This window comes from Podarcis bocagei, assembly GCF_964188305.1.
Source record: "Podarcis bocagei genome assembly, chromosome: 3".
Taxonomy (NCBI): domain Eukaryota; kingdom Metazoa; phylum Chordata; class Lepidosauria; order Squamata; family Lacertidae; genus Podarcis; species Podarcis bocagei.
This window is the reverse complement of record NC_138127.1, coordinates 42,242,870-42,269,590: the sequence shown is the minus strand read 5'-3', so window position 1 is coordinate 42,269,590 and position 26,721 is coordinate 42,242,870. Positions and strand designations below refer to the sequence as shown.

The window sequence follows — 26,721 nt, the reverse complement described above, 5'->3', positions numbered from 1 at the left end:
CCTCTCTACCTGGCCTGTTCTGCTACTCTTCTCGTTAGGTCTGTTCTGTGTCCTCCTCTAGTGATTTTATCTGGCTAGAATGTGTCCTGTGATAATACCCATTGCTTGCCTGGATGGAGGATGGAAAGCGCTGTGTGTCTGGCCACACCCACTTTTGCCATTTGGGAGGCTGCCCAAGAAGAAATATGTCTCTCGAGTTTCCCATTCCTGAATTAGAGTCACACCTCTGATCTTTTGCTCTATGAAAAAGTGTATTTCTCTGTGTGTAAGGCAGGAGATGTTAAATAAAATTAATATGCCATTAAGACTACTGAGAATGCTTTGCTTTCATAACAAAATCTAATGCTATACGGCCTCTGCACTGTCCCAAGGCCTGTCACACACCTGTAAATGTTAACACCTTGTTGACATTCTGCTGTCCCCTTTCTGTCCACCTGCTTAGGACTGAAAATTCTTATTCTCCTTTCACTTCAACAATCTTTAAATAATATTCAGGGGTGGCAGTACCATTTTGGTAATGTTCATGTTTATGGAAAGTGTTTAACCAGCCAACAAAAAACACCAATCCTTATCTAAATCCAAAATCCCTCTTTCAAACTGCAGAGCCACTTAAAATACAAGCACTAGAATAGCACAACACTCTCCTGAAACCTGTGGGGTTTTATAGAGTTTGCCAGTATGGCTGATGTTGGCACCATTTGGGTAATTAGTTATTCCATTCACTCGTCTCTAAAGAATATCCCAATTTGCATATTTAGTGCTTTCAGAGTTTAGCTGATTTTCTCTTTATATCTCCATATGGCACTGTGCTTCTTTTTGTATGTGAATTGCTTTCACAGTGGACTGCAATGGGGGCTTGCTGCCTCTTAACTACTACTCACCGGAAGGCAATTTTGTGAATCTTCTTGCAAAGCACTTTGTGTTAAAATATACACACTTTTATTTTGGAAGACTGCAAGACTGCATAACTGTTTTTGTAGTGCATAACTGTGCATGGGGAGGCTTCCTGAAATCAGTGGCCACCTTTCAGGCATCAGGAAAAAAACACACAAAATGAATGTCCTTCATAAATGAATCCAGCATGGATCCATCCGTACCAGAGCAGCACATCTAGAGTAAAGGACCACACCTGAGCAAAGAAATTATCATGTACAGTCAAAGAAAACAGTAGGCTTAATTAAAACAGGAGGTGTAGCTTAAATTCCTGTTCTCTTTGCACCCTAGGCAAAAAGAAGGTAACATGCTGATATTATGTTATGCAGAATTATTAGATAGGAATTTAAGGAAGGTACAGGGAAGAGAGATATAGCTACTGGTATGAGAATAGAAAGGAAACAGAAGAACAAAAGGCTTTTACATTGTGTGGAAGCTCTACTATAATTTGGAAAACATCATGAAAATGGAATAAACTGTCCTGTGAATGCAGCCTTGGTAGCAGTCCGCATGGAAGGGTGGTGGTGTTTACCTGACCTTCTGCCACCAGCATCACTGTGCTGTACTGGGAGGGTAACAGGGAGGGATGAGGTGGCAGGGAGGTTGGTGCAGTGCAGATGCGCCAGCAGAGCCAATCCAGTACTACTGCTGGTGCACCATGCTGACCTCCTTGATGTTTGACCCTTCCCCCTGTTGGTAAGTATCCAACGGCAGTGACAGGTCAGGAAAACACCACCATCCTTCAACACTGACTGCTACTACTAGTGAGACTTATTGCCACTATAGCCCACTATTGTCAGCTCCAGTTGAAACATTTGTTTTATGTCACCACATGGTTAGGCTAGCTCTGAATTTAACCATCCCAAGGCCATAGGATTTTCTGGTAACATTATTGTCACTATAGTAGCATACATGAATAAGGTTTTTATATGGTTTAGGTAGTTCGGTCCCTATAATTCTCAAAAGAAAACCTTCTGGGTTTGTTTTTTTACTAACAGTATTTTAAACATCCTTTTCATTTCCTTATGTTTCATTTCCCAGTAAGCTTTATCCTTACTACAAGACCACCACATATGATAAAAAGAACCTTCTTACTCTTTACATTTCCAACACTTATTTGATTTAGATTCATACATTTTTGCCAATTTGCCTGGTGTTGGATACCATCGGTATATCATTTTCATATAATTTTCTCTTAGATCATAACATGCTGTAAATTTTATATCCATACTCCACATTCCTTCCCATGCTTCCCTGTCTGTATTATGACCAATATCTATTGCCCAGTGTATCACTGAGGATTTTACTTGCTCATCCTTTGTCTCCCATTCCAATAATATTGTATGCATTTTAGACAGCACTTTTACATTACATTCCAACAGGTCTCTCTCCAGTTGTGATATTTGTTCCCCTTTGGGGGATCAAAAGTACTTTCATGCAGTTCTCCCATTTTTGCCTTATTGCCCAACAAAGAAATAATCAAAACTATTATCTCTCAAATCAAAACACCTGCTGCTGTGGAGAGGAAGGGATGTGTTTGACTTGCTGGCACTAATATTTTCATCACTGAGGGCTTCAATAGAGCTACACCCCAGTGGGGAAATCGCTTAAAATTCTCAGCAGTAAAGCCTTAATCCATGATAAATCTGTATTGCTCTCTTCCTGAAAACAAAATAGACTTGTATTTGAATGCATCATAAAGTCAGACTATTTCAACTATCTCTTTGGTAAACACAGAGCTGCTGGGTTTTCTAAGACCTGAAAGTGGTTGTTTGCTTCTCAGTGGTTCCAAGTAAAGTAATTCGGGGAGGGGAGGGTGTACTGTATAATGGTTCCAGGACTGCAATGGAAATATTTTAGAACAGTTAAGATTCTCAGCCATAGTATTTTTGTTTATTGTGGTACACAGAGCAAACTGCTTGATCTTAGCACACTACGTCTAGCACAGCAGTAAGAAGGCATATACTGATCACAAACTCTAATCTTCTGCGTGTAAAGCTAAAGGTAATGGACCCCTGGATGGTTAAGTCCAGTCAAAGGTGGAGCTCATGTCACTTTCCCATCATGTCAGTGGGATATTGTGGAAAGCCGAATGGCCTGATAGTGAACACAAGGAAGCAATCAATCATACTAAGTCACATGGAGGAGTGTAGCTTGTAGTGGGGACTCTGGATTAGCTGCATGTCAAGTGACCTTTCAAATATCTAGTGTGGCCTTGGGCTTGCCGATTGGAAGGTCGGCAGTCCCTGTGATGGGGTAAGCTCCCATTGTTAGTCCCAGCTCCTGCCAACCTAGCAGTTCAAAAGCACGTCAAAGTGCAAGTAGATAAATAGGTACCGCTCCGGTGGGAAGGTAAACGGCATTTCCATGCGCTGCTCTGGTTTCGCCAGAAGCAGCTTAGTCATGCTGGCCACATGACCTGGAAAAGCTGTTTGCAGAAGCAGACAAACGCCGTTTCCTCAGCCAATAAAGTGAGATGAGTGCCACAACCCCAGAGTCGTTTGCGACTGGACTTAACTGTCAGGGGTCCTTTACCTTCTTCTTTTTTTTTAACCAATAACTTATCTGCTTTTTTAATTCCTATATTGAAATAGCATTGTGTGTTTCTACAGGAAGTTGAGGTGCTCTGTCATTTGTTATGGTTTAGGAGGATAGCTTAGAGTCATAACAGGCATTTACATGAATGTTTCGTGAATGCAGATCTGCCCACTGTACATCAGATTTGACGGGCTATAAACACAAAAAAGTAATTCTGTGTCTTCAAAAGACCAAAATGGCTGCTCACCCCTTTCTTGGGTGAGCAATGGTTGTGGTCCCTCACCCTCACCTACCATTCCTGGCAGCCAGAATACATGTGGTGGGCTGGTCGCTTGGGAATTCCCCAGCCAGCAGGGTCATAGGGCACGACTTAGTGCCAAAAGCTTAAGTTCAAAACGGGCCAATCAGAGACCCCCCAGATGGGCAGTATCAACGCATAAAAGCTGATTGTGTGTGTCTTACACAGTGCAGTCGCTTTTGGGTGAAGTGGTGCATCACCCTGTCCTGAACCAGAAGTGTAATCAGTGTACACTGTTAGAGGGGTCTTGGTGAAAGTCTATGTCCAGAAGCCAAGTGTGGGGCAGACAGGCCATAGAGCTTCCAGTGGCGACCTTAGGACAGTCACCTCAGTAGATCAGTGTCTTGGGGAAACCATAATCCTTGACACGGCCCTGAAAACGTATCAGGCCTCCAGCAAGGAGGCTGGGATGGATATATACCCAATGCCTGAGCCAAATTCCTCCTACATTTTAATGGCCATTTTAATCCAGATCATTGTCTGATTGGGTTATTTTATTGCACCTTTCTTTAGTCACTACCTAGGGGAGGGTGGCACTGTGACTGGGACCACAAAATTAACCCTGCTAACCTACACAAATACACTTTGTCTTTGTTTTTAGCTATGGTATTTCTCTGTTTCTTAAAGATTTTTGCCACCACCATTCTTCCACCCATTCTTTCTCAATCTCATCCTTTAGTTTTCTTCATCTTCTAAAGGCATGCTTATTCATCCTCTAGATGCTCAATGTTTTTCATGTGCCCAGTCAACATGCATGTTCACATGCCCTCTATCTCCTGCTCTTTGCTTGCTCTGAATACAGAATGTACATTGGCTGATTGCCAATGCATTTTTCATACAGAAGTCAGCAGAAGTTGACTTTTTATGCCAAGTACACAGGTGTTGTGTTGCAGCTTGTGTTCATTCACTATCCATTTGTTAAACACCCCGAAGATGTTGAAAAGACTAAACTGGAAGACCGAGGGGACAAGAACAGTGATGGCAACAAAGGTGGTTCAGAAGGCAGCAGCAAAATGTCTACAGGACAGGTGAATGGGGTCTTGGATGTCAGAAGGCAAAATCTGATGTCCTTTTCTAATTTGAATGGTTGGTAGACATCAGTATGGGGCAGTTAGCATCCTGAATTGACAGAAAATAGAACTTCAAAGCAGCAAGCCAGCATAGAGATAAACCCTTGTTAATCTGTGGTTAAAACTACAAAAGGATCAAGCTAATTAGATTGCTAAAGATGTTATTTCCCACTCACTGAGCCCCAACACTTTTGCAGTCAGAGGAGAGGAACAATGGTTAGCTAAAATTATTCTGATCACTGCTTGCCAAACTACTTCTATAATATAGGCTTTTTTCTTTCTGCCTTTTCCTATATTGGTATATGCATTTGACATGAAGGAATCAAGACAGACATATTGCTGTCAGAATTCACCCCCAAATGCTCAAATATGAGCTTTAAAATTAAATAGTTCATGTTATATTGGTGCAGGAGCTGGTCAATGTAAGATTATATTTCATCATTTTAAATCAAACGCTAATCTTCCAGGATTTTGTATTGAAAAACTGGAATAATCCAAGCAATGTTTGTGCTTTTGAGTTTGATTGATCTCAATGGGAGAGTTATTAATTAACTGATTGAATGACTGAATTTGCATGCTGCCCTATAGCCATAGATCTCAGGTGCTTTTAAGTAGTTGAAATTCTACTGCCGCATGGAGGAACTTTACTGCGGCTCAGTTCAGGCAACACAGTGAAACATAATTAATGGTTTACCATGAATGCACCAAACTGGGGAGAAGCAAACCATGGATTGTATCTAATTCTGCCCATGTGTGAGCAGAACAAACTTCTTGTGCAACAGAAATTCACCTTTCTCCCCTTCTGCCCCCTGCATCCACCACATGCTGTTAAAAGCTGTTCTGGAGAAGATCTGGTGGCACATGGGGTCTACAGGGGGAAGGAGAAAAATGTATGGTTTTGTTGCATAAGTGGAAGTTTGCCCGTGCAATTTTGGATCCTACATTATGTTCATATTACAACTGAATCTGAGATCATGTTTGGTTTGAGTCCAACAAATCACGATCATAAAGCTAAAAAACAACAACCCAAACATTGGCTATAGATAATTGCTTATTGGGAGTGAAACAAACCCTATTTCAGATGTAAAGCTGAGTCAGGGATCATGGTTTGTTTTCTCCCAAGTGCAGGCCAGGAGAGCAGGGTGGAAAGAAGTAAGACCCCATTTTCTCATGCATGGCAAGCCACAATTTATGTTTTACTGTGGCATGTGATGAGATTAGTGCTGAACTTTGGCTGAACCATACTTTTTGTGTGATTATACATGAAACATAATAATTAAGCAAAAACTATATCTATATATCTAGTTTGCACACAATCATTTTCTTGCTATTGTGGTTTAAGCCTGGACAATAATGCAGGGAGAATAGTCAGTCTGATTAAATACCTCAGTGTATATGTGGAAAACAATTTCATATCATAATCTGTAAAATCTGTGCCGTGGCTTGGGAATTCCAAACGGAGTAGTGCAAGGCTATGCTGATCTGCTAAACTCCTCAATATTTTAAAATTGTAGTTGAACAGGTTATTGACTTTTCATCTTAGAGAATATAAAATAATTATTTGCTTACAGGTGATGTGTATCTTTCTATTATCAGAAAAGGTGATATCCACAATCAAGGAAATAAAATGCTAAACTGCTGTGAAACCAGCAGTGCAGAAAGAAAGCTGTGGATCCCCAACCCCTCTGGATTTCCTTGGTAGCTAATGAAAATTTAGCAATGAAATACTTCTTTAAAAATACATACTCTCTCACAATAATTTAATAAACTGTACTGTCATCTTATAGAGAATCAGGATGGTTGCCTTGGTGACTGAGATTATCGTTGCTGCTGCTGGATTCTGTCAGTTTTCTAAACATGAATTCATAATATTTAGGATTTATTAACAATATGCCTCTCTGATGGAGATAAATTGCATCCTTTCAACTGGCCATGCAAGTCTTCTATGAGAATACAACTGCTTTGGCAACTCAGCAAAAAAGATATGATGTGATTAGCAGAAAATTAAAGCTATTTGTCATAGAGAATAAAGCAGATGTTGTTTTAAAAAGGCACTGAAAAGAAGCTGATGGGGGGATGTGATTTCTCTCCCCCCCCTTAAATGTTACAAGTTCTTTAGGGATGTTGTTTTTCGGCTATAAAACTGACCCCACTGAGTAGCAGTCAGGAACCCAAGTATCAGGAACCCAAATGTGGTAGTGGGTTTAAATCAGTCCCTTTTCCCAAGAACATCAGGACTCTTAGGAGCGGCAAAGGAATTTGTCCCTTCTCTGTGAACATGGCCCCATAAAACTCAATGGTAGTGATTTGCAAAGGAGTTTGTTCTACATGCATAGCCCTGGATATAAAATCAACAGGGAGCTCAAAAGAGGCTGCACCTGAAAAATGTCTGGTGGGGGGAGCAAAGAGCAACTCACTGCTAAAGACTCGTGAGGCAAGAGATCTTGCTCAGTTGCACTAACACACAATTTCATCCTTGCACCATTTTGCAAATTTAAAGGATGGAATGAAACAATAAATTCATTAATATATATATATTATTTGTTTACTGGGTGAGCGTGTGAGTTTGCAGAGGCGGAGCTAGATGCTCCAGCACCCGGGGATGGGGCTAGCTGCACGCATCCCAGGGGGGCTAGCTGCACACAGGGGCTAGCTGCCCGCCTACGACTCTCCCCCGACTCCTGAGCTGTCAGAACGAAGGGGGAAGACGCCGGCAAAGCGGCGCAGCTCTGCCCTTGCCCCGAAAGCTCAGGACTCTATCCTGAGCAGTCGGGGGGGCGAGAGGAGCTGCGCTGCTTTGCTGGCGGTCTTCACCCTTCCTTTTGACAGCTCAGGAGTCGGGATAGGCTTGGGAGTCATGGGCGTGCAGCGTGCCGAATGTCACCTACCCTCAGGATGACACCCGGGACGAACTGCCCCCACCGCACCCCCTTTCTCCGCTACTGGCATTGTGGTGTGTGGATGCGCCAGTCAGAGCATTGGATTGGCTCTGAGGAGCATCTGTGCATCCGCTACCTTTCTACTGCCTTTCCCTTCCCTGTCCTAGTAAGTGGCTTTGCCACTTCCTTGTTAGCTTGACCCTACAGAGTGAACCGTTCCCCCCTGCCCCCATGGAATAAATACTGGATTTTGAAAACAGCAACACTATCAAGAACACTGTTGTGTCTAGGCAATATATATTCTTTTTCAATATTTCAAAAGTTTCATTTCTAAGCTAGGTAACTTTGATGTGTTTTTGACGTATTTTCTCCACTGCCTTCCTGCGACAATAGTATCTCTTTCAATAACTAAGTGATGTTTTGCTTCCAGAAATCCACGTAGATAAGCCTGAAAAACCAGAGAAAACTGAAAAGAAGCCACCACCCAAAGGTAATAATTTCTATTTAAATTATTATGGGTATGTTCTGTATGTTTTCTTCCCTTTTTCTGTTTCCAGTGAATTTCTGAGTGCAATTAAAGGTCCTGGATATTACCAATAAAGTTCTAAACTGGGCTTCAAGTAAGCAGGCTACCTGGAGGTCCACGTCCTCTTCTGTGAATCTGCCCATCCTTTATGATAGGCAGTTGCACCCTTTGTGTGTGCAAGCTGAGTCAAGATTGGTTGCAACACGCAAAGGGGCTTTTTTATGCTGGTGCTCTGTATGTGGAGTTCTCAGTCTGTCCCCGTATTAGTTTGTTGGGACATCTTCCTCCTTCATTATGTTCTGCCAACGTTTGAAAGCCTTGTTGAATTATCCTGCTGCTTCATGTAGTGGTTGTGTTTTTCTGCGTTTTACTTTTTGTGGCCATTTTCACTATCTTCATGATTTGTATTTTAATGATTGGATCAGTGTTGCGTTTATATTTGCAAACCTCTTTGAGCAGCATCTTTGTGGATGGAAAAAAGTAGGGTATACAAAATAAGAATGGTAATAATTTCAAATATTTGGTGCACTAGCTAACTGGCACTGTTGTTTTTCCAATGTACTTTTAAAATTGCTTTCCAGGAACTAACTGGTGTTTTGCTTCCAGAAATCCAACCAGACAAGCCTGTAAAGCATGAGAAAATTGAAAAGAAGCCTCCACCCAAAGGTGATGATTTCTATGTATTTTATTCCAAGTGTGTTCTGTTTGTAAGAATGTGCAGAACTCCTCAGAAACAGTTGAAAACACACAAATATCTGCTCTGGGAGTGAAAAGCCTTACCCACCAATCAATAGGTTCAGTTCAGTGGGGGCTCGGCCAGATGAGCTGACCCTAATGGATATTAGACTGCACTCTAAGCCCATTCAGCTCAGTCATATGACTTGCTAACCCAGCACTAAGTGCCTGTTAGCTTCATTGGCTGGCCAGGAATCTGTGCTTTAATTTTTATGCTCGAAAAGCAAGTCTCTAGCCCCTGTAGAACCAGATATATGAGGCAAAATTCATAGGTGCTAATCTTCATTGCAGACACTTGTGTTCATAAGGCATTGGAGAGCACTCCAAAATATCTTGCCTCTTTCACTCTCCTGTGAAGACAGAAGCAGCTGCAGTGAGAACACAGAGTGACCTTTCGCTGTGTTGCTGAGCAGTCTTTTGGAGGCTGGAACTAAAAACTTGCCATGGGCAAATATAAATAAACAAATATCAGGCTGGCTTAAAATCAACCATGGTGCAAACCAAAACGGAAACATTTACTGTGACGCAGAGGACCAATTCCAAAAGCATTCATTTTGCACTTATACTGACCAGTAACATTTACACAATTTGCCGTTAAAAATGTTTCAAAAAGAATTACGCAGCATCGAGGTCTCCTTAGTGCAACCAATTAGCTGGGTAAACAGAGGGGGATGTGGATAAGTGCAGAATGTATTGGCATGATGAGCAAATCTCTTTTCCTGCCACCAAATATAGGATAAGGGATTGTTCTAATTAGTTTGCCATGCCTGCCTGGTTAGCCTTGGCAGCATCCTCACAGCACAATATGCTAATCTTGGATTGTAGGACAACAGTGACCACCACTTCCTCATAAGGACGCAGAAAGAGCTGTGTCTGAAGGCTATGCACTTATCTGAGAATGGCAGGTGCTGCCAAAATAGGAGACTTCAAATTCTAGGGATGATTAAACATTTTGACATCGCTTGGATTGGTGATATGGAATATTCTCTGGGGCAAGGCTATGGAAGCACGCCGGGGCTTCAGCATGACTTTCAAAATAAAGAAAGTCAGTGGTTCTCCACCTTTCACCCACTACCACTCACTAGATTCAATGTCCCTGAAGCCACAAGTAACAAAAATTAGGATGTTAAAGTGGCACTTCAGAGCCCAGAACAGGCAGTTGTTAAGGAGCGCTTGGAGTGGGCAAAGGAGTGCTATGGTGGTTGTATTCAGGCTTGAAGGATGGAACTAGGAGAAAGCCCATGGAGTAGAGTGTGTCATGCTGGGTTAGTGGTGGTATAAATGCTCTTAGGTAATGGCTTGGAGATACGTCAGAGGATGTAAATGATGGATTGTGATGGGGTGAGTTTTGGAAGCTCCTGCAGGCAAAGGAAGAAAGCTTCTTAAAAAAAGAATCATCCTTTTTTATTTAAGGACCTTTCTTCCTTTGTTGCCATTACAGTGCCCCCTCCATTGTTTTCTTTCTGGAAACTCCATGCACGTTCTTATTGTCTCATTATAAATTGATGGTGTGTTATTATTCTCTGAGGAACTAAATCTAGGATCTGGGAGTTTATTCTCAGGGCAGGGTGAGAATAATGCAACAACTGTCCTCTGCAGTCTGCCAGAAGCTTTTGCAAGAAGGAAGAAAAGGCTGCCTAAAATCCCAAATTCATGTGACTCATCCCTCACCAGTCATTCTCTTGTGATAAGGAATATTGCTTAAGTTCAGGGAAAGTTATTTTTATCAGGAAAGTCTTGCTTTCCCCTACTGAGGGAGCATTTTTCCATGTAGTTTCTAAGGATTTTTAAATGTCTTTAATGCAGAAACGGGGAACAGCAGCAATACCAGTGTAAGCTGGCAGCTGTCTGTGGGTGTTAATTCTGTGTGGCAGGCCATGAGCTAGCAGTGTTTCAAAATGCAGATTTCCCTGAAGAGATACACTTACTAAAGAAGCATTGTTGCTAATTCACCATCTTGAAGCTAAACTAATTTCTAATGACAACCACTACCACCAATGCAGAATAGGTTAGATTTATAAAACACACAAGGGCAACCTACTTCCTGTGGCCCTCACAGACCTTTCTTTGGGCCAGGTTGTGGGTTGCCCAGCTGTCCCACAACATGCACCTCAAGATGGCAATCACATTCTCCTCAGCCAGCCAAACGACTGTCAGTGTTCAGGCACCAACTAGAGAACTCTTCAGCTCCTCCCAACACCAATTGGCTGAGGAGGCACATGGTGGCATCATAAGGTGGAATTCACCTCACCATTCCTATCAGTAGAAGCTCTGCACACAGATTTACACTTGTACAATAATGCTCCCCCCTTCTTCTTACGCCCATCACCCTTGAAATTGGCTTGGTTGAGAGTTAGGAGAAACCCTGGAACAGCATAACAGCATGCATGGAAAGGAGAGGGGCAATTGTTTCATCTGGCTGCAAATTCTATTATTTCTAGCAATTCCCAAAGAGAGACCTGAGAAGCCAGAGAAAGCTAAGAAACCTGAAAAGCCAGAGAAAGTAGAAAAACCTGAAAAAAGAGAGATCTCTAAAGGTAAGTGGTTAGTTGAGGGACATAGCTGCAGTGCATACATGCCCCTGTACTTCTGCACAGGAGAAAGTATTGTGAGTGAGCAAAATGGTCCCTCTTCAGATGGCAATGGGTGTGGCTTCAAAATGTGGTAAGCCAGTCTTGCTGTGCTTGGTGGTCCTCCTGTTCATTTTGCTGAGTGGGGCCCTGGATGCCTGAGCCAGAGTCTTGCCCTGTGGGCACCAATGATGATAATGTGATGACCTTAACCACAGGAACACAGCTGCTATAAATAAAAGACTGATATGACCCAAATTCCAACACAGTGAGCTGGTTCACACAACACGATAAGCCAAACTATGACTTTCTGCGAATGTGCAGGCTCTTGGAGAAGTGCTCACAGTTGCTTTGCTCACTGGCAGAGGAAGAGGAGTGCGGGGGGGGGGGTGCACCGCCCCCGGCAGCACAATCCCGGTGGGGTGCCATCGTGGCTGCCCCCCCACCCACACTGGGCGCCATGCCCCCGCAGGTTGTGTGCCACACCCCCAGGACACCCGCCAGCCCCGCCTCTGCCTGCTATCTGCCCCCCAGTTCTGGAGCATGAAGGTCCGCCACTGGCTTTGCTCCTTCCTGGTATTTATTACTCCCGTGTTGAGCTAAGCTAAAGTTCACTTTAGCGTGTTATCTGAATCTAAGCATGTGGTTACACTCTCTCCTTGCTAATCACATACTGCACCCAAAATTCATTCCTGACTACAACTTGTGGTTAGCAAGGAAAGAGCTCAGCATGTCAACCGAATCTGTGCTTGTGGTTAGCAAGCTTAAGCATGAGCCTAGGTTTGGACAACACACTAGACCTAGCCTTGGCCTAGCTCAACATGCCACAGGGTTAAAAAAAGACTGGAGAAAGGAGGTGTGAGCTCCCTTCTGGGCACCCACATGTGTGTGCCCCTCTGGCATGGCCTGGTCTGGTTTATCATGTCTTGTAATTAAGGCCAATGAGAAAGTGTTTTAGTCTTTCTCGGCCGATGTGCCAGAGAGTGCAGTTCTTCACTGTGCCAGTGGCACCAATGAGATTCCTCTGTGAAAGCCACATTATTGTGTACTTTCATTTGACTCAGCAGAGAGGAAGCAATATCTGGTTTTAATTTCCAGTCAAGTGAAGTGCTTAAGAAGCGGGTGTAAAAACAATAACCAGAATAAAATTGGAGGGTAATTAGCTGCCTCCACAAACATCCGTCATTTGCTTGGTTTGAACAAGCGCTCACATTCCTGCATGCTCTGCAACAATCATACTGTTAATCAAGGCCAGAGACGGAGTCGGCCCTCCTCTCTTGCTTTTGCTTTGATGTGAAAATAACACCCCCCGAGCTAGCCTTTTTTAATGTGGTATAGTTGGACAAAGCAGTTTTGTATCAACTTGCTATTCTCTTAAAGTCCTAGACCCCAGCAAAGCCACTCACTGATAATAGTTTTCATTGAAAATGGCATGCTATTTTTCACCACCATAATGGCACAGTGTACAGGATCATTCATTAATGAAAACACTTATTGGCATTTTGAACTGCTTCCCTGAATCAGGATCTGACTGAAATTGATTTAAGTCATTTGAGACTATGTCTACTACTGTGCCGCTCCCCCTCCCCCGCCCTCATTCCACTTGCTTTTCAAGCATCTACCCTAGGCTTCCAGCACTCCACAGCAAGCAGGCGAAATAAACCTCTTATTCTGAAAGAGTGAGTAGGGAGGGATATATAAATAAGCAAAATATAGATTTTTACCTAAAGCTCCATCTCTTGCAATTATCGGCTGCAGACCTTGATACCTAAATCCTAGTGATGTCAGTGTGGTCAGCCCCATTCTAATTCACAAAAGTTGCTGGCCAACAAACCCTTTTTGCTTTCCTGCTTAGACAATTGAAAATGAAAATGGGAACAACTCTTGGGGTAGAGTGTGAGACTCTCGATCTCAGGGTTGTGGGTTTGAGCCCCACATTGGGGAAAAGATTCCTGCATTGCTGGGAGTTGGACTAGACGACCCTCATGGTCTTTTCCAACACTACAAGTCTATGATTCTTTTCAAGCTTATAAAATCTTCCCTGACTGGTCATTTGGACTAGATCTTTACTTGCTAAAGGTAGCCAGACTGGGAAATACATAAATGCCCATTTTCCCTGAAAGCACTGGACCCAGGTTTAGGACATTTCCGCCATTTTTAGAGATGATTTGTTATTGTTACTGCATAGTAGCAAAAGCTCAAATGACATTCTTATGCAAGAGGTTCGAGGCCAAAATAGACATGATACTAAATGGGCAAATGCATTGAATGTGTTTTTTTATTTCAAGACAACAACTGTGGTGGTGGGTTGGAGGGCCATGAACATGGGACATGGGGAAGCGGGGTAATCTTCCACCCACAATATGGTCCTGATGAAAATGCCTCCCCTGACGGACATAGGGACACAAGAAGAGCCAAAGGCCCATTTAGTCCAGCATCCTCTTCTCACAGAGGTCAACCTGATGCCTATAGGGAGCCATATGCAGAACCTGAGCGCAGCACTCTCTCCTGATAAGCCTGGGAGGGACGTTTATGTTGGCACTCATGGGAGCTTTCCTCCTGTGCTTAAATAGTGGTGTGTGTGTGTGTGTGTGTGTGTGTGTGTGTGTGTGTGTGTGTATTCCTCAAGACCATGACGTTACATCTGTTTTGGCCCTCAGCCAGTTTTTCTTGGCACTCTTAGCACCCACACCTGCCAGTTTTATATTATGGGGTTTATATGTGTGTGTTTTAGTAGCTTAGCAATGTGTGTGTGTGTGTGTGTGTGTGTGTGTGTGTGTGTGGATATACTTTAAAAATTAAAACTAGCTGTCAGTAGTTAATTTTGTCAGGAAAATAGATACTGGAAGCCAGTGCGCTGTGAAAAAATGGCAATGATAATTAGCTTTTCCCATATTAAACAAATAAACAAACAGCAGGTCAACCAGTAATAGACAGGAGATAGGAACAAATTCCCCTATGCTTTGCTGCTATGCCGTAGCCATTCATTTAAATGGGATTCCCTCAGCAAGCATGCCAGAGTTTCATTGAAATAAAGGGAAGGTAAAAGGCAGCAGTTCCGGGGGGTGGGATGCTATCTGTCCTCAGCTTAGTCTGAAAGCCCCATTGTGCTATGGTGCCATTTGACCAAGATGCCATTTTTATATCTTGTACGTAAATATGCTTGTCCTTTTGTAGTGATACACAAAGAAAAGCCCGAAAGACATGAAAAGCCCGAAAAGAAAGAAAAGCCTGACAGGAGCGGCAAACCTGAACGACCTGAAAAAGTGGGGAAAGCCAAAGGTAATCGCTGCTTTTCATGAATTCTATAAAGAGCAACTCAAGAGTTCTGACTCATATAATAAACCACCAGGGATATGGAGAGATGATGCCCTACTTTGAGAGGGAGCTCTACATTTGCCAGGGGGCAGAGGGGGGGCAGTTATGATCCACTAAATGGCCTGTCTCTTGAAATGGTAGGCAAACCTATCATGTTGTCCCCTGGGAAGAGAAATACTGTTGTGAGTTTGGAGGGTCAGAGAGTTAGGCTGTATGTCTGCCTGAGACGCACCTACAGTGGTGCCTCGCAAGACGAAATTAATCCGTTCCGTGAGTTTCTTCGTCTTGCAGTTTTTTTCGTCTTGCGAAGCACGGCTATTAGCGGCTTAGCAGCTTAGCGGCTATTAACGGCTTAGCGGCTATTAACGGCTCAGCGACTTAGCGGCTTTAAGAAGAAGGAAACAAACTCGCAAGAGCTCGCAAGACGTTTTGTCTTGCAAAGCAAGCCCATAGGGAAATTCGTCTTGCGGAATGACTCAAAAAACGGAAAACTCTTTCATCTTGCGCATTTTTCGTCTTGCGAGGCATTCGTCTTGTGAGGTACCACTGTAATTCCTGGATCCAGCAAAGATTCAATTGTTGGAACAACCAGGCCATACATAGGGGTAGTAGTCCCCTACGTATGGCTCATTAGGGTAGCAACAGAAGTGGCTTTGTGCCAGAGGGCACCTGGCTGTTGGTGAGAAGGAAAAAGGCATGTGTGTGAGCTAAAAACTAGAAATAGGCTTCAGGCAGAAGACAGAGAGTGAGAGCCATGCCTGGTTTCTGCTGGAATCCAAAGCTATGACTATGGGGGAAGCAAGACCTTCTTGGGGTGTTAATGCTGCGAGCCCCTCCATAGTAGGCTCAGGTTGTATATCTGTGTAAAAAAAACACATTTCTGAAGACACCACAGTCTTTGCTGTCCCTCATTCTGAGGAAACCAGACCTTGCGTAAGTGCCTGGGATCCCTGGAATTTCACACTATTGGGAGATTGGGGAGGAGTGAAACAATGCCATTGTGTGACACTCTAGCCAGGGCAAAACTCAAGACATTTTGCTGCCTGGGGAAAAGCATAAGTTGGTGCCTCTTCCCATTCCACGAACAAAAGTCAACGGAACTATATTTATTTTTACATTTACATCTTACCTTTCCTCGAAGGAACTCAACATGGCATGCATGCTTCTTCCCCTTCCCAATTTTATCCTCACAACTATCCGGTGAGGTAGGTTAGACCGAGAGATAGAGACTGGCCCAAGGTCGCCCCGTGAACTTCTTGGCTGAACAAGGATTTGTTCGGGGGGGGGGGGTAGAATGAACGAATTCCTATGCCCCACACATAACCAAGAGATGCATTTTAAATAAGAGGACACATTCTACTCATGTAAAAACACGCTGATTCCCGGACCGTCCACAGGCTGGATTTAGAAGGTGATTGGGCCGGATCCAGCCCCAGGATCCAGGCCTTAGTTTGCCTATCCATGCTCCAAAGTGTGCTACGAGGCTGCTGAACAGGGACACTTCTCCTATCAGCTGGGAACAGGATTTGCTGTAGCTGTAAATCTCATTTGTATGAATGACTGTTGATGGTGGCGAACCTTCTCGGGTGGCTCCCTATTCCATATGGGGATCGAGCCACAATGCTGCTTTTCGTAGGAAGCTAACACATTTAGCTGCAAAGGAGTACAGACTTTTTTGCAGTTGTTTTCACATTTAAAAATTCATATGTGCAAAGCCTAAAACTCTATCTGATTAGTTTCAAGCTTTCAAAATTATGGGAAGGCCAGTGAGGTGAAAACATATATATGAAACGCTGGTTTTAATTAAATAAGATACTGTAATGAGCCAGCCTGGTTGCAACAGTGGCAGTAGATGGGGAGGGGGGATATGCTAATTAATTTAGTGATTGCTGGATTGTTTATAGATAAGTGTTATGTAAAATGTTAACTGCCTTATTCTTTAGGGACTCGAGTAACAAATTACAAGTTTTCAATGCATGTGCACACTGTCAATCATTTTTAGGTGCATGGCTTCACAGGCATACCTCACATTGGCTCAGAAAAGTAAAAGCACTTTTATCTGCATATACCGGTAGCTAGAATTGTATCTTATTGACCAAAGGCCCGATGCACCAAGAGTGCTTCCTGGACAAGTGCCATTCATTGGAATGAATGGGAACTATGACAGAGAATGAACTGAGCTGATTCCTCAGCTTCAGATCTCCACCTGGAAAATGGAAATGATGATGAAGTTATTCCCATGAGTATTTTCAAGATTCATGGGAAGGGAAATGATTTATTATTATTATACCTGTTCTAAGATTCAGGTGGGGTAACTTGTCTAATGTTATGTTAACTGATTCCACAATCATGGGGTATCCGTTATATGACTATTCCATGAAATTGTCATGAAAACAAAGTGTTCTCCCAGGCACAGAATCCACTCGTGCTCTACTTCCAAGGTTGATGGATGATAATTAAAGAAAAACTAATTACATTGTATTTGCCTGAAAAGGAAATGACTTGCTTAAGGCAAGTGGACATGTGGTATTTGCAGGAGCACTTACGGTCATTTTTCATTTTAGCTTATCGAATTTAAACTTTCCTTCCAGCATAATCATGTTTCAGTATTTGCAGTGGCCAGTTGGGGTTAAAGTTCATACCCTGCAGGGAATGAGATTATCGATTGACAAAACAGCTATTGTCTGAAATAACTTCAATGGATAAACCAGGGTTTAAAAGGATTTCCAGTTCTCATTATCAGTGTCTGTGTGGCACAGGCATATGTGATAATCCATATTTATGTTGTGTTGAGCTTTAATTTCTGGTTGTTTCAAATAGCCCTCTCTGCTGAAAAGAAGTTCAAATGTATGACTGCAGTCAAACAGAGGTGTAAAGATGAGCTGTAGCTGAGCCTATATACTTAGCTTAAATTCTGAAATCTCTCTCCTTGGAGAGATTTCAGGTTAGATTGCAATCACGGAATCCACACCCCCAATGCCCTCCTGAACAGCTGATTGGTGGGATTTGGTTTGTTTGTTTGTTTTTAAAAGTATGTGAATGCATCCCTGGCTGTTTGCCATTGCATAGAGTGTATAACATAGACCAAACTACACATGTGGATTATCATAGGTGATATGTAAAATGTAAATAGTATTGTACCCAATTAAATTAGAGTAGACCCACTGAAACAAATGGATTTCAGCTGCTATTTTTTGTATAAGTGCTGTATCGTGTCTGTTCCTTTTTAGAACCCCCCAAAGAGAAACCTGCAAAGGAAGAAAAGCCTAAAAAGAAAGCACCGCTTCCCCCAAAAGGTAATGCTCATTATATTTCATGGAGAAGTGGCTCTACCATGAGGCACAGTGAAAACAGCCTACGCCAGGCAGCAAATTTTGGGTGTCATTAACTGTGGCAGAATGGAAGGCAAGGAGGCTTGGTCCGTGGTGCCCAATTCATGAGCAGCTTCCAATTCATGTGCAACTTCCCAGTAGTTGTCATTTTGTTCACCAGTGGCTGCCATTTTGTATTTTCTGCCCATCATGAATTTAACACTTTTGGTTTGGTGTACTTAGTGTTGTGCTTTGATGAAGAACTATTAATCCCTTCATTACTCACATTTCTCTATTATGATCAAATGTCCTGGGGGCACCTTAAAGCGTAACAAATTTGTTTTGCAATAACCTTCCCTGGGCTTGTGTTCATTTTAGAGCAGCTGCATAACATTTGTCCATAGCTCACCATTAGCCACCCACACACCCAGTACTAATACATAGCATATCCATTTCATGAAGTGCTTCTTCTTAGGAAACACAGGGAATATCCAGAGTTTTCTGGTAATATCCTGTGGGTATTGTATAAGAGGTGGTGGTTGTCCTTTCCCTTACCTTACCCCTCCAAAATTGGTTCCATGGACGTGTTTCTAACAAAGCTTTTCTACCTGTGTATCAGTTATCTATTTTGTGAGGATCAGGATGTTTTTGGGGTTGTTTACCATCTCTTTGTTTGTGACTTTCATAGCATCTAAAAATAGGCGTTCATTTTCCCTCTTTTATTTACTGCACAAACTTTTTCATTCCAGCAGATTATGTGTGTTTCTGTCACTGACAGTTTCACTTCTTTCTACAGCAAGGCGAGGAAAGATGCCTGGATAAGATGCTTCTATCTCAAAATTACCACACACATTCTAGGGTAGTGGGCTGTGAGGAGGAGGAGGACGATTTCTATTCTTCATTTTTCTGTTCTATTTTTAAATTTACTTTGAAAGAAGAAAAGCTTTAGGTTTTTCTCATCAATCTAATTTTCTTCCAGCCTTTATATGTATGATTGGTAAAGTTTGTGATGGACAACCCCCCCTTACAAATAGGATAAAATTATTTATTTAAGTTTGCAGCCCCTTTTCGTAATTTCCTGGGAGTAAGGGTGGGGGAGTTCACATTTTAACGAGAATCTACCTAGTTTGCACTTCCCAAAACAATACACAAACTGAAACACAGCTGTCCTTCAAAACTTGTGCTTGCAATCTAGTTCTCTTGTAGAAAAATGGATATATTAAAAGAAAATGCACATCAAAATGCTCATGTGAGTGAATATTGCATATAAAATTAGGAAAATTATGCACCTAAATGCTGATGGTTGTCCATTCTGATGAATTTACTTGAGACTTTTCACAGGTGTGTTTTTGTAGCGGGGAGCACAAACCTTTGTGTAAATTTAAGGGAACTTAAGATGGGTGAGAGAGAAACTGTCCATCTCTACCTGGGAATTGTTCCAACTGAACAGTGAGACTTAGTCTGAGTAGATGTGTCTAGAATTATGTTCTGGAGAATCAGTCCTGGAGGTTGCAAAAGCATGCAACAAAGTACCCCTTTCCAAGAAGGCCCTGCAAAACTTACCGCTGGGCATCAGAGCAACCAGCTTTTCCAGGAGTAGAGATTGACCCAAGAGAACACCTAGATTCAAAATAAGTTCTGGTGGTGATACTTCCATTTCATCCAGAACATGCATGCTAACTCCCTCCAAGGCCTATGCATTCTCCACTGGCATTACTTCTCCTTTCTCTAAATTCAGCTCTAGGTTATTCGCCCTCACACCCTTGCATAGCTGTCAACGTTTCCCCTTTTTTAAGGGAAATTCCCTTATTCCAAATAGGATTCCTTGCAAGAAAAGGGAAAAGTTGACAGCTATGCACCCTTGACCACCATTTCCACACACAGGTTTTAGGATAGAGGCAAAGGCTCCAACATCCTAAGTTAATTAGATATGGTGATACCTAGCCTCCTTCAAAACTCCACCATCCTCTAGTGATGGGTGAATTGCCCTCAGCTTGATTCATAAATGGGTCACCAATTTGAGAATATTTGAAAAATAGAATATTATCGACTCATGATGTCTCCTGCACTGTATGACATGGTTTTACGTTTTATTACATTTTGTTCAAGTTTTGGGTGCAAAATGCTTCTCAAAGAGGGATAAGCAAATATCTCAAAGGGAGATTTTTAAGGCTTTTGGTGACTATTGGCGAAGCCCAGAAAACTCCAGAGCCTTAGAGGATAGGAAGAAACGGTGGAGTCGGTGAGCTTATTTGACCTAGCTCTGAGAAACTCTTCAGCCAAATCATAGCATTTATTTTCCAGAGTCTTTTCTGTTCGTTCTCTCTTGCTCTCTAGCCTACATTTCCTTGACCTTTTCAGATAATGGTGGGGTCCAAGCTATCTTCTTAGAGACCTTGGTGTTAAATGGAATTTAAATGTATGTTCCGCTTCTGATGAAGTGTATGAGAAAACAACTTACCTTTGCTCATGCAATAAAACTCCACGTCACCTGTAATTTGCACTGGTGCTATGCTGAAAACATCTCCCCACTATTTTTTGACCATTGTCCAGCAATTCACAGAGGGAAAATGCAATCAAAATTTATTAAAGGGGACAGGAAAATTTCAGATGAATTCTCATGGGTGGGATTTGTGTGTGTTTTCACTTACCTTAGTTGCAGAGTGGCCAAAAGTTGTTGGTTTTTAGTGCCCTTTCTCCAGTTCTACAAATCATCTCTGGCGGTCTGCACTGTTCAGCCTTCCTGAGTGCCCCCATTTCTTGATAATCCTGTGCTTTCCATTATGCAAAGGAAGGTGGATAGGGTGCCAGCTGTGTGTCTGATATTTTTTAAAAATTGCAGTCTTCTTTACTTTTAAAGAAATCAGTGCAGAAATATTTATTTTTTAAAAATATGAAATCAGCAAGTACACTTATCTCAGGCACTCAGAAGCCATCTCCCCAGCTTCCTATGCTTTGACTAAAGCTCAAAGAAGAATTTTTCCCTATGTGGTTTCTTCAGACCAGGAGGAAAAACACACACCACCCACAGCCGCCTTACAATGATAAGGTGAGCTCAACCCCACATGCCCCCAAATTGTAAACTGCCCTAAGAAAGAGGCAGGAAAAATGGAAACTCCTTTTGCACAGGAAAAAGGGTTTTGAGAAATTGGAGGAAAGGTTTCAGCACAGCACTAATTTGCATTTGCCATGTGCGCTGAGCTACTGTTGAATATAATGCAACGTGAAAAGCTGAACATGATAATAATGTAGTTGAAACCCCATAAGAAAAATAAATATGTCCTGTGTAATGCTCCTGGAATTGCTAGTGGAAATAGGATTTTTAAAAAGCTATTGTTATTGCAAAAGTTATGCCACAGTCATTTAAATCTGATTCCTATAAAATATAGCTTAATTTTAACAGCAGTTTTGAAAAATGATAAGACATCACTTTTGCATTTAAAAGGAAACTAATTGTGAAATGATTCATTGTCAGTTTTATAAGTGTACTGTACATGTCTGCGTGCACCAAAATCCCTGATGAAGTTTAGATAGAATTAGCTTTCAAAAAACAAACAAGAAATCAATATATCTATAGACATGGGTCTCCCAGTATGTGTTGATTACTTTTTCCCTTTCAAAAGTAAGTTAATATGCTTGTCTTTATAGCAACTGGGGGGGGGTGTCTAAAAAATAATAATTCAGTAACAGAATAGGTGGAACCTGAAAAAGAAAAAAGGAGGGGAAGTTGCTCCGAAAGATATTTCCTTTCCTTATTCTTCAATATGTCCAGGAGTTTGTTGAGAATAATTAAAATTCTTTGGAGACTATTTTTCTTTTCTTTTAATACAAATGACAACATGCAATTCATAAAATCAACACTAAACTATAAAGCAGCATGGACAGTAAGAGCTACTAAAAATACATTTCCTGCAGGTACAAAAAATTATATTGACTTTTTACATATATATATATATATATAATCTACAGACAAGAAGAGCATAAAGGTTGAAGACAAGGCTAAGAAGGATGTGAAGGAAAGAAAACCAGAACCCAAGGCACCCGAAAAAGTGAAGCATAAGGAAACCAAAGCAGAGGTAGTTGCGCCTGCCAAAGCCAAAGCAAAGGAAGAGACAGCACTGGTGGTTACAGAAAAGTCTGAGAAGAAAGGTAAACAATGCTAGCAGACAGCAGCAGAGGACCTCTGAAGTGCATGGGTAAAGAAATCCAGACAGTGAATTAAAAGTAGTCCATATACATACATGTACTCCTAAAAAGAGAGAGAGTTACCCCTGAGAATGAAAATAATGTTAAGAATGCATTGGATTCTAGCACATCACATGAAAATGAAACCAAAATGCCTGGGAAGGCTAATGTGTTGCTCCTCTGACCAATGATTCTTTCTGTAATCCACATGTTTCTTTAAGGAACACATCTTCCATTCCTAAGGGTTTCCCAATATAAGACCAAAGAGGTGAAAGGCTTTAGTCTTAGCTGAAAGAAGGAGCTATGTCATCAGTCCATCTATATAATATTCCACTCTCTTAAGATCTATGGGTCTCCTTGCCCCTCCTGAATTGTTTCGCCAGCATGAGTGGCCGACATCTCCTTGACTCCCCTATGAGGAAAGGTTATGGCATTTGGAGCTTTTTAGTTTAGAGAAAAGGCGAATAAGTGGGGACATGACAAAGGTCAACAAAACTGATGTAGAGAAAGTTGGGTAAGAAGTTTTTCTCTATCTCCTAATACTAGAAGTCAGGGACATCCAAGGAAGCTGAATATTGGAAGATTCAGGACGGGATAAAATAGAGTTGAACTATGAAATTTGCTCTCACAAGAGGTAGTGATCTCCACTAACTAGGATGGCTTTAAAAGAGGATTAGGCAAATTCATGGGGCATGGGGCTATCAGTGACTGCTAGTCCCAGTGGCTATGTTCTAGCTCTGCTGTTAGAGGCAGTATGTGCCTCGGAATGCCAGACAGTGGGAAGCTCAAATGGGGAGAGTTCTGTTTCACTCAAGGATTCTGCTTGCATATTTCCCCATGGGTGTCCGGTGTGTTATGCTAAACTAGATGGGCCATTGGCCTGAACCAGCAAGGCTCTTCTCATGTTGCTGTGTAGGTGCTAGAGAGAGACCGTACAGTAATCAGGAGAGTTGGAGGAATTAGAAACCTTTCAGCAGAGAGAGGGCCTCCCTCATAAACCAGAACGAAAGGGGAACAGAACATGGCTGTTCTAGGTCCCTTTGCGACACCACCAATTAGGAAGCCAGCCTCCTTTACTTTTGGTCTAATATGAAACAAGTTTAAAAATGTGTCTCTGGTGAGTGGGCATTCCCTGAGTTTAAGAGGGCTAAAATGCTAAAATCAGCATCAAAGACAAGGGTCCCTGCTCTAGCCATTCTCCCCTCTTGTACAGAATGTTTTGTTTTTTGAATGGTTGCCGGATGCAGTACACTAGCTTCCCTACAGCTTCCATTTTCTGCCTTGCTCTTCTGTACACGGTGACTTCTCTCTCAGGTTAGCCTCTCCTGCCAGCTGCAGCCACATGCAACTTCACTGGCCAGTTCCAGCCAGACCACCCATTCCATTCCTTAACTCCTGTTCAGGATGCCAGCCGGCCAGCCATGCCCTTTCAAGATTCTCCATTCCATTCCCTCTTCCCACCAGTTTGGGTGTCATCCCACTGAGAAAGTTCAATCCTCATTAAGCAGTTTTCGGTGCGGCTACTTAGTTTATTCCTAAATATATTTTGTGCTTCTGCAGACTTTAGGATCTCAAATTTTCAATCCTTCCTCTGATGCATGGATATTACTGTTTTGGCTGCATAAGGATTCACACTCAAAGAATGAGGTGCTATTAATATATTGGATTAATATATGTTTCAAAGCATTGAAAATTCCCCACTAGGCTTCTGTCTGTGCTTTTTGTGTCCTTCTCAAGCGTCTGTCTTTAGTGAACGTCTTTTATATGTGCAGCTAGGCATCCTGGCCTCTGTGATTTGTAAGCTGTTGCAGTTTCCATGTCATTGAAGAACTAAAAAATAATTGCTCAAAAATAACGGCAAAGCATGGCGTGTAGGCTCCTGAAATCTTGAATTGTCCTTTCCTTAGAAATTTATCAGCATGACTAGTTGTGAAAAGATAACAGGTATACATGAGAATAAAATTTGCACAGCACTTATAAAAATTGTTCTGTTTACCGTAGTGTAGAGCACAAAACAAATACCAGCAGGTTTCAGGTTTGGGCATTTGTTAGACCAAAACCCTTAGCTTTTCAGTTGCAGATTTCTTCCTAGGATTTAATTGAATCAAGGATATTTACATCCACAAGATGCATTTGCTTAACATGAATCTTTAGCTGTGGCACATGAGGAAAGCATTGCAAAATGTTGCTTTATTTGAAATATTTTGCACTATCTTATTGACTCTCCATAGCCCATCCGACCCCCAGCCTGTCTTTTTCTTAGATACTTCATATAGAAATGTGGAGGCACAAGTCCAGTGCTCATACCAAAAAAGCTAGTGGGCTCTGAGCTTGAGTACCTGTAATTTGTACTGGTTTGAGTCATGGCTAGATGGGGCTATGAATATGACAGGTCTTGAAGTTTATTGGTCTGACGTGACCCCCCGCTAATTGATTTGCGATCCTCAATTAGCGAATTATGGCCGCCCGGCACACTTCCGCTCCGCAGCTCTCAGTCACGCCTCAGCAGAGTTTAACACAGCGGTGTAAAACTGTCACGTAGCTTGGCTTAGCTTCCAGACAAACACACACAGTACAGGTTTGTCTATTTACAGTCGTTTATTCCAACAAATTTCCGGAAAAACCAGGACTGCTTGCAGCCATGACAAAACTGCTCCTTTCCCCTCACAACACAGAGTGAGAATAGCAAACTCCTCCCAAACTCCTCCCAGCTTCGAAAGCTGACGTCAGAATGCTGAGGCATCATGGGAACAACTTAACCTCTTAAGTTCCGACTCCCATAATCTGAGCCTACTGCTCTCTGTCATGGCTTAATGTGCCTTCAGAGGTGTAGGACACCAAGGCTCAGTTAACCTCAAGACTAGATTATTGCAATGTGCTCTGTGTGAGGCTCCAGCCAGTGCAAAATGCTGTGGCTCAGATCCACAGTCTTCACCCACCAGAAGCCATGCATTTAGTATTATGGGTTCAATTTTATGGAACTTGTTTCCACCTGAGGTCAAACAGGATCTCTCCCTACTGAATTTGTGGTGCCTACAGAATACTACTTAAAAAAACAACAATCTAGCAGGGATTTTAACTGGTTTGTTTTTGTAGTTTTAACTGAGGTTTACTTTTTTTTGTATTGTATCCTTGTAAGCCACTTAGAGGTTATTGCAGTTAAGTGTTATTTAAAACTTCTAGCATATTTGTAAAGCTAAGGTGGATCCAGTATGGTTGGATAAGGGACCACGTGCTGAGATTTCCTGCATTTCAAGGGGTTTGACTGAACCTCAGGGTCCTTTCCAACTCTACAAATCTATTATTATTTATAAAATTAATTAAATACGAGGGTGTCTGTTGACTCCTCTGGCATTCCTTCTGTGTTCAGAAGGAATGAGCAAATGCATTTGTGCTGCAATCCTACACACAGTTACTTGAAAGTCCCATTGGACTTAATGGGGCTTCCATAGCAGGCATGTATATGTATTTTCAATCTAAGACTTAATGTTTGTCAAAACATTGGGATTCCCACTCCCCCCCCCCAGTCACTTTCATGTCATTTAGACTGTGTGCTTAAATATTAGAAATCACCCCATGCTTCTGATTCACAATTTTCATTCATTTTATTGCTGTGTCAGAAAACTGCTAGTGCAAAATAATCCTTACTGATTGCAAATGTTGTGGTAGTTTTCCAAAACAGATTCCACATACAGATATAGTATCAATTCTGGACCCACTGTAAAGTGTATAAGATTTACTGCTATTCCTTACATCAGTGTTTCCCAACCTTTTTTGGGCAAAGGCACACTTGTTTGATGAAAAAAATCTCGCGGCACACCACCATTACAGCCCCGTGACGTCAGCGCGCAGCGTCACGCCGGGAGGGACGCACGAAAGTGAAAGTTTTCAATTTTTTCCCTCCCCCTTGCCAGGGAACCTCCAAGCTTTGGGGGTGGGGGGTGAGGAGGCAGCAAAGCGAGGGACTGAGGGACGGCGGCAGCTGAGGCGGCGGCGGCTGTTGTGGTGGTGGCGGTGATAGCGGGCGGAGGAGGGGGCGGCGGCGGGGCCGAGGTGGCCGGCGGCGGCGGGGGAGGCGGCGGCGGGTGGAGCAGGAGGGCGGTCGAGGCCAGTGAGGGAGTAGGGTTGCCCGGGGCTTGAGGAGCCGTCGCTGGGAGTTGCTGCTGCTGTTGTTGCTGCTGCTGCCCGGACATGCCGGCCTCCTCGTCGTCCGCTGTCTCGCGCTCCTCCCTTTTGCACGCGCTGCCCCGCCGCCGCCCCATTGGCTGGGTCCTGTCAGCTGATCCTGTGTGTGTGTGAGGGGAGAATGGAGAGAGAAACCTCGGCACCACCACCGCGGAGCCGCCCCCGGCTCGACG

General features: G+C 42.6%; 1 protein-coding gene across 9 annotated transcripts in view; it reads left to right on the top strand.

Moving 5' to 3' along the window:
* The window catches only part of TRDN (triadin), a 176,982-nt gene that overhangs the window by 45,638 nt on the left and 104,623 nt on the right, over positions 1–26,721 (top strand). For 8 of the 9 annotated variants that reach the window (XM_081187682.1, XM_081187676.1, XM_081187678.1 and 5 more), the window contains 6 exons: positions 8,149–8,208; positions 8,851–8,910; positions 11,421–11,516; positions 14,727–14,831; positions 18,098–18,163; positions 22,148–22,327. In XM_081187682.1, coding sequence (XP_081043808.1) covers positions 8,149–8,208; positions 8,851–8,910; positions 11,421–11,516; positions 14,727–14,831; positions 18,098–18,163; positions 22,148–22,327 — 567 coding nt within the window. Of the gene's footprint in view, positions 1–8,148; positions 8,209–8,850; positions 8,925–11,420; positions 11,517–14,726; positions 14,832–18,097; positions 18,164–22,147; positions 22,328–26,721 lie in introns of all 9 variants that reach the window. The other variant, XM_081187679.1, reaches the window with a different exon arrangement.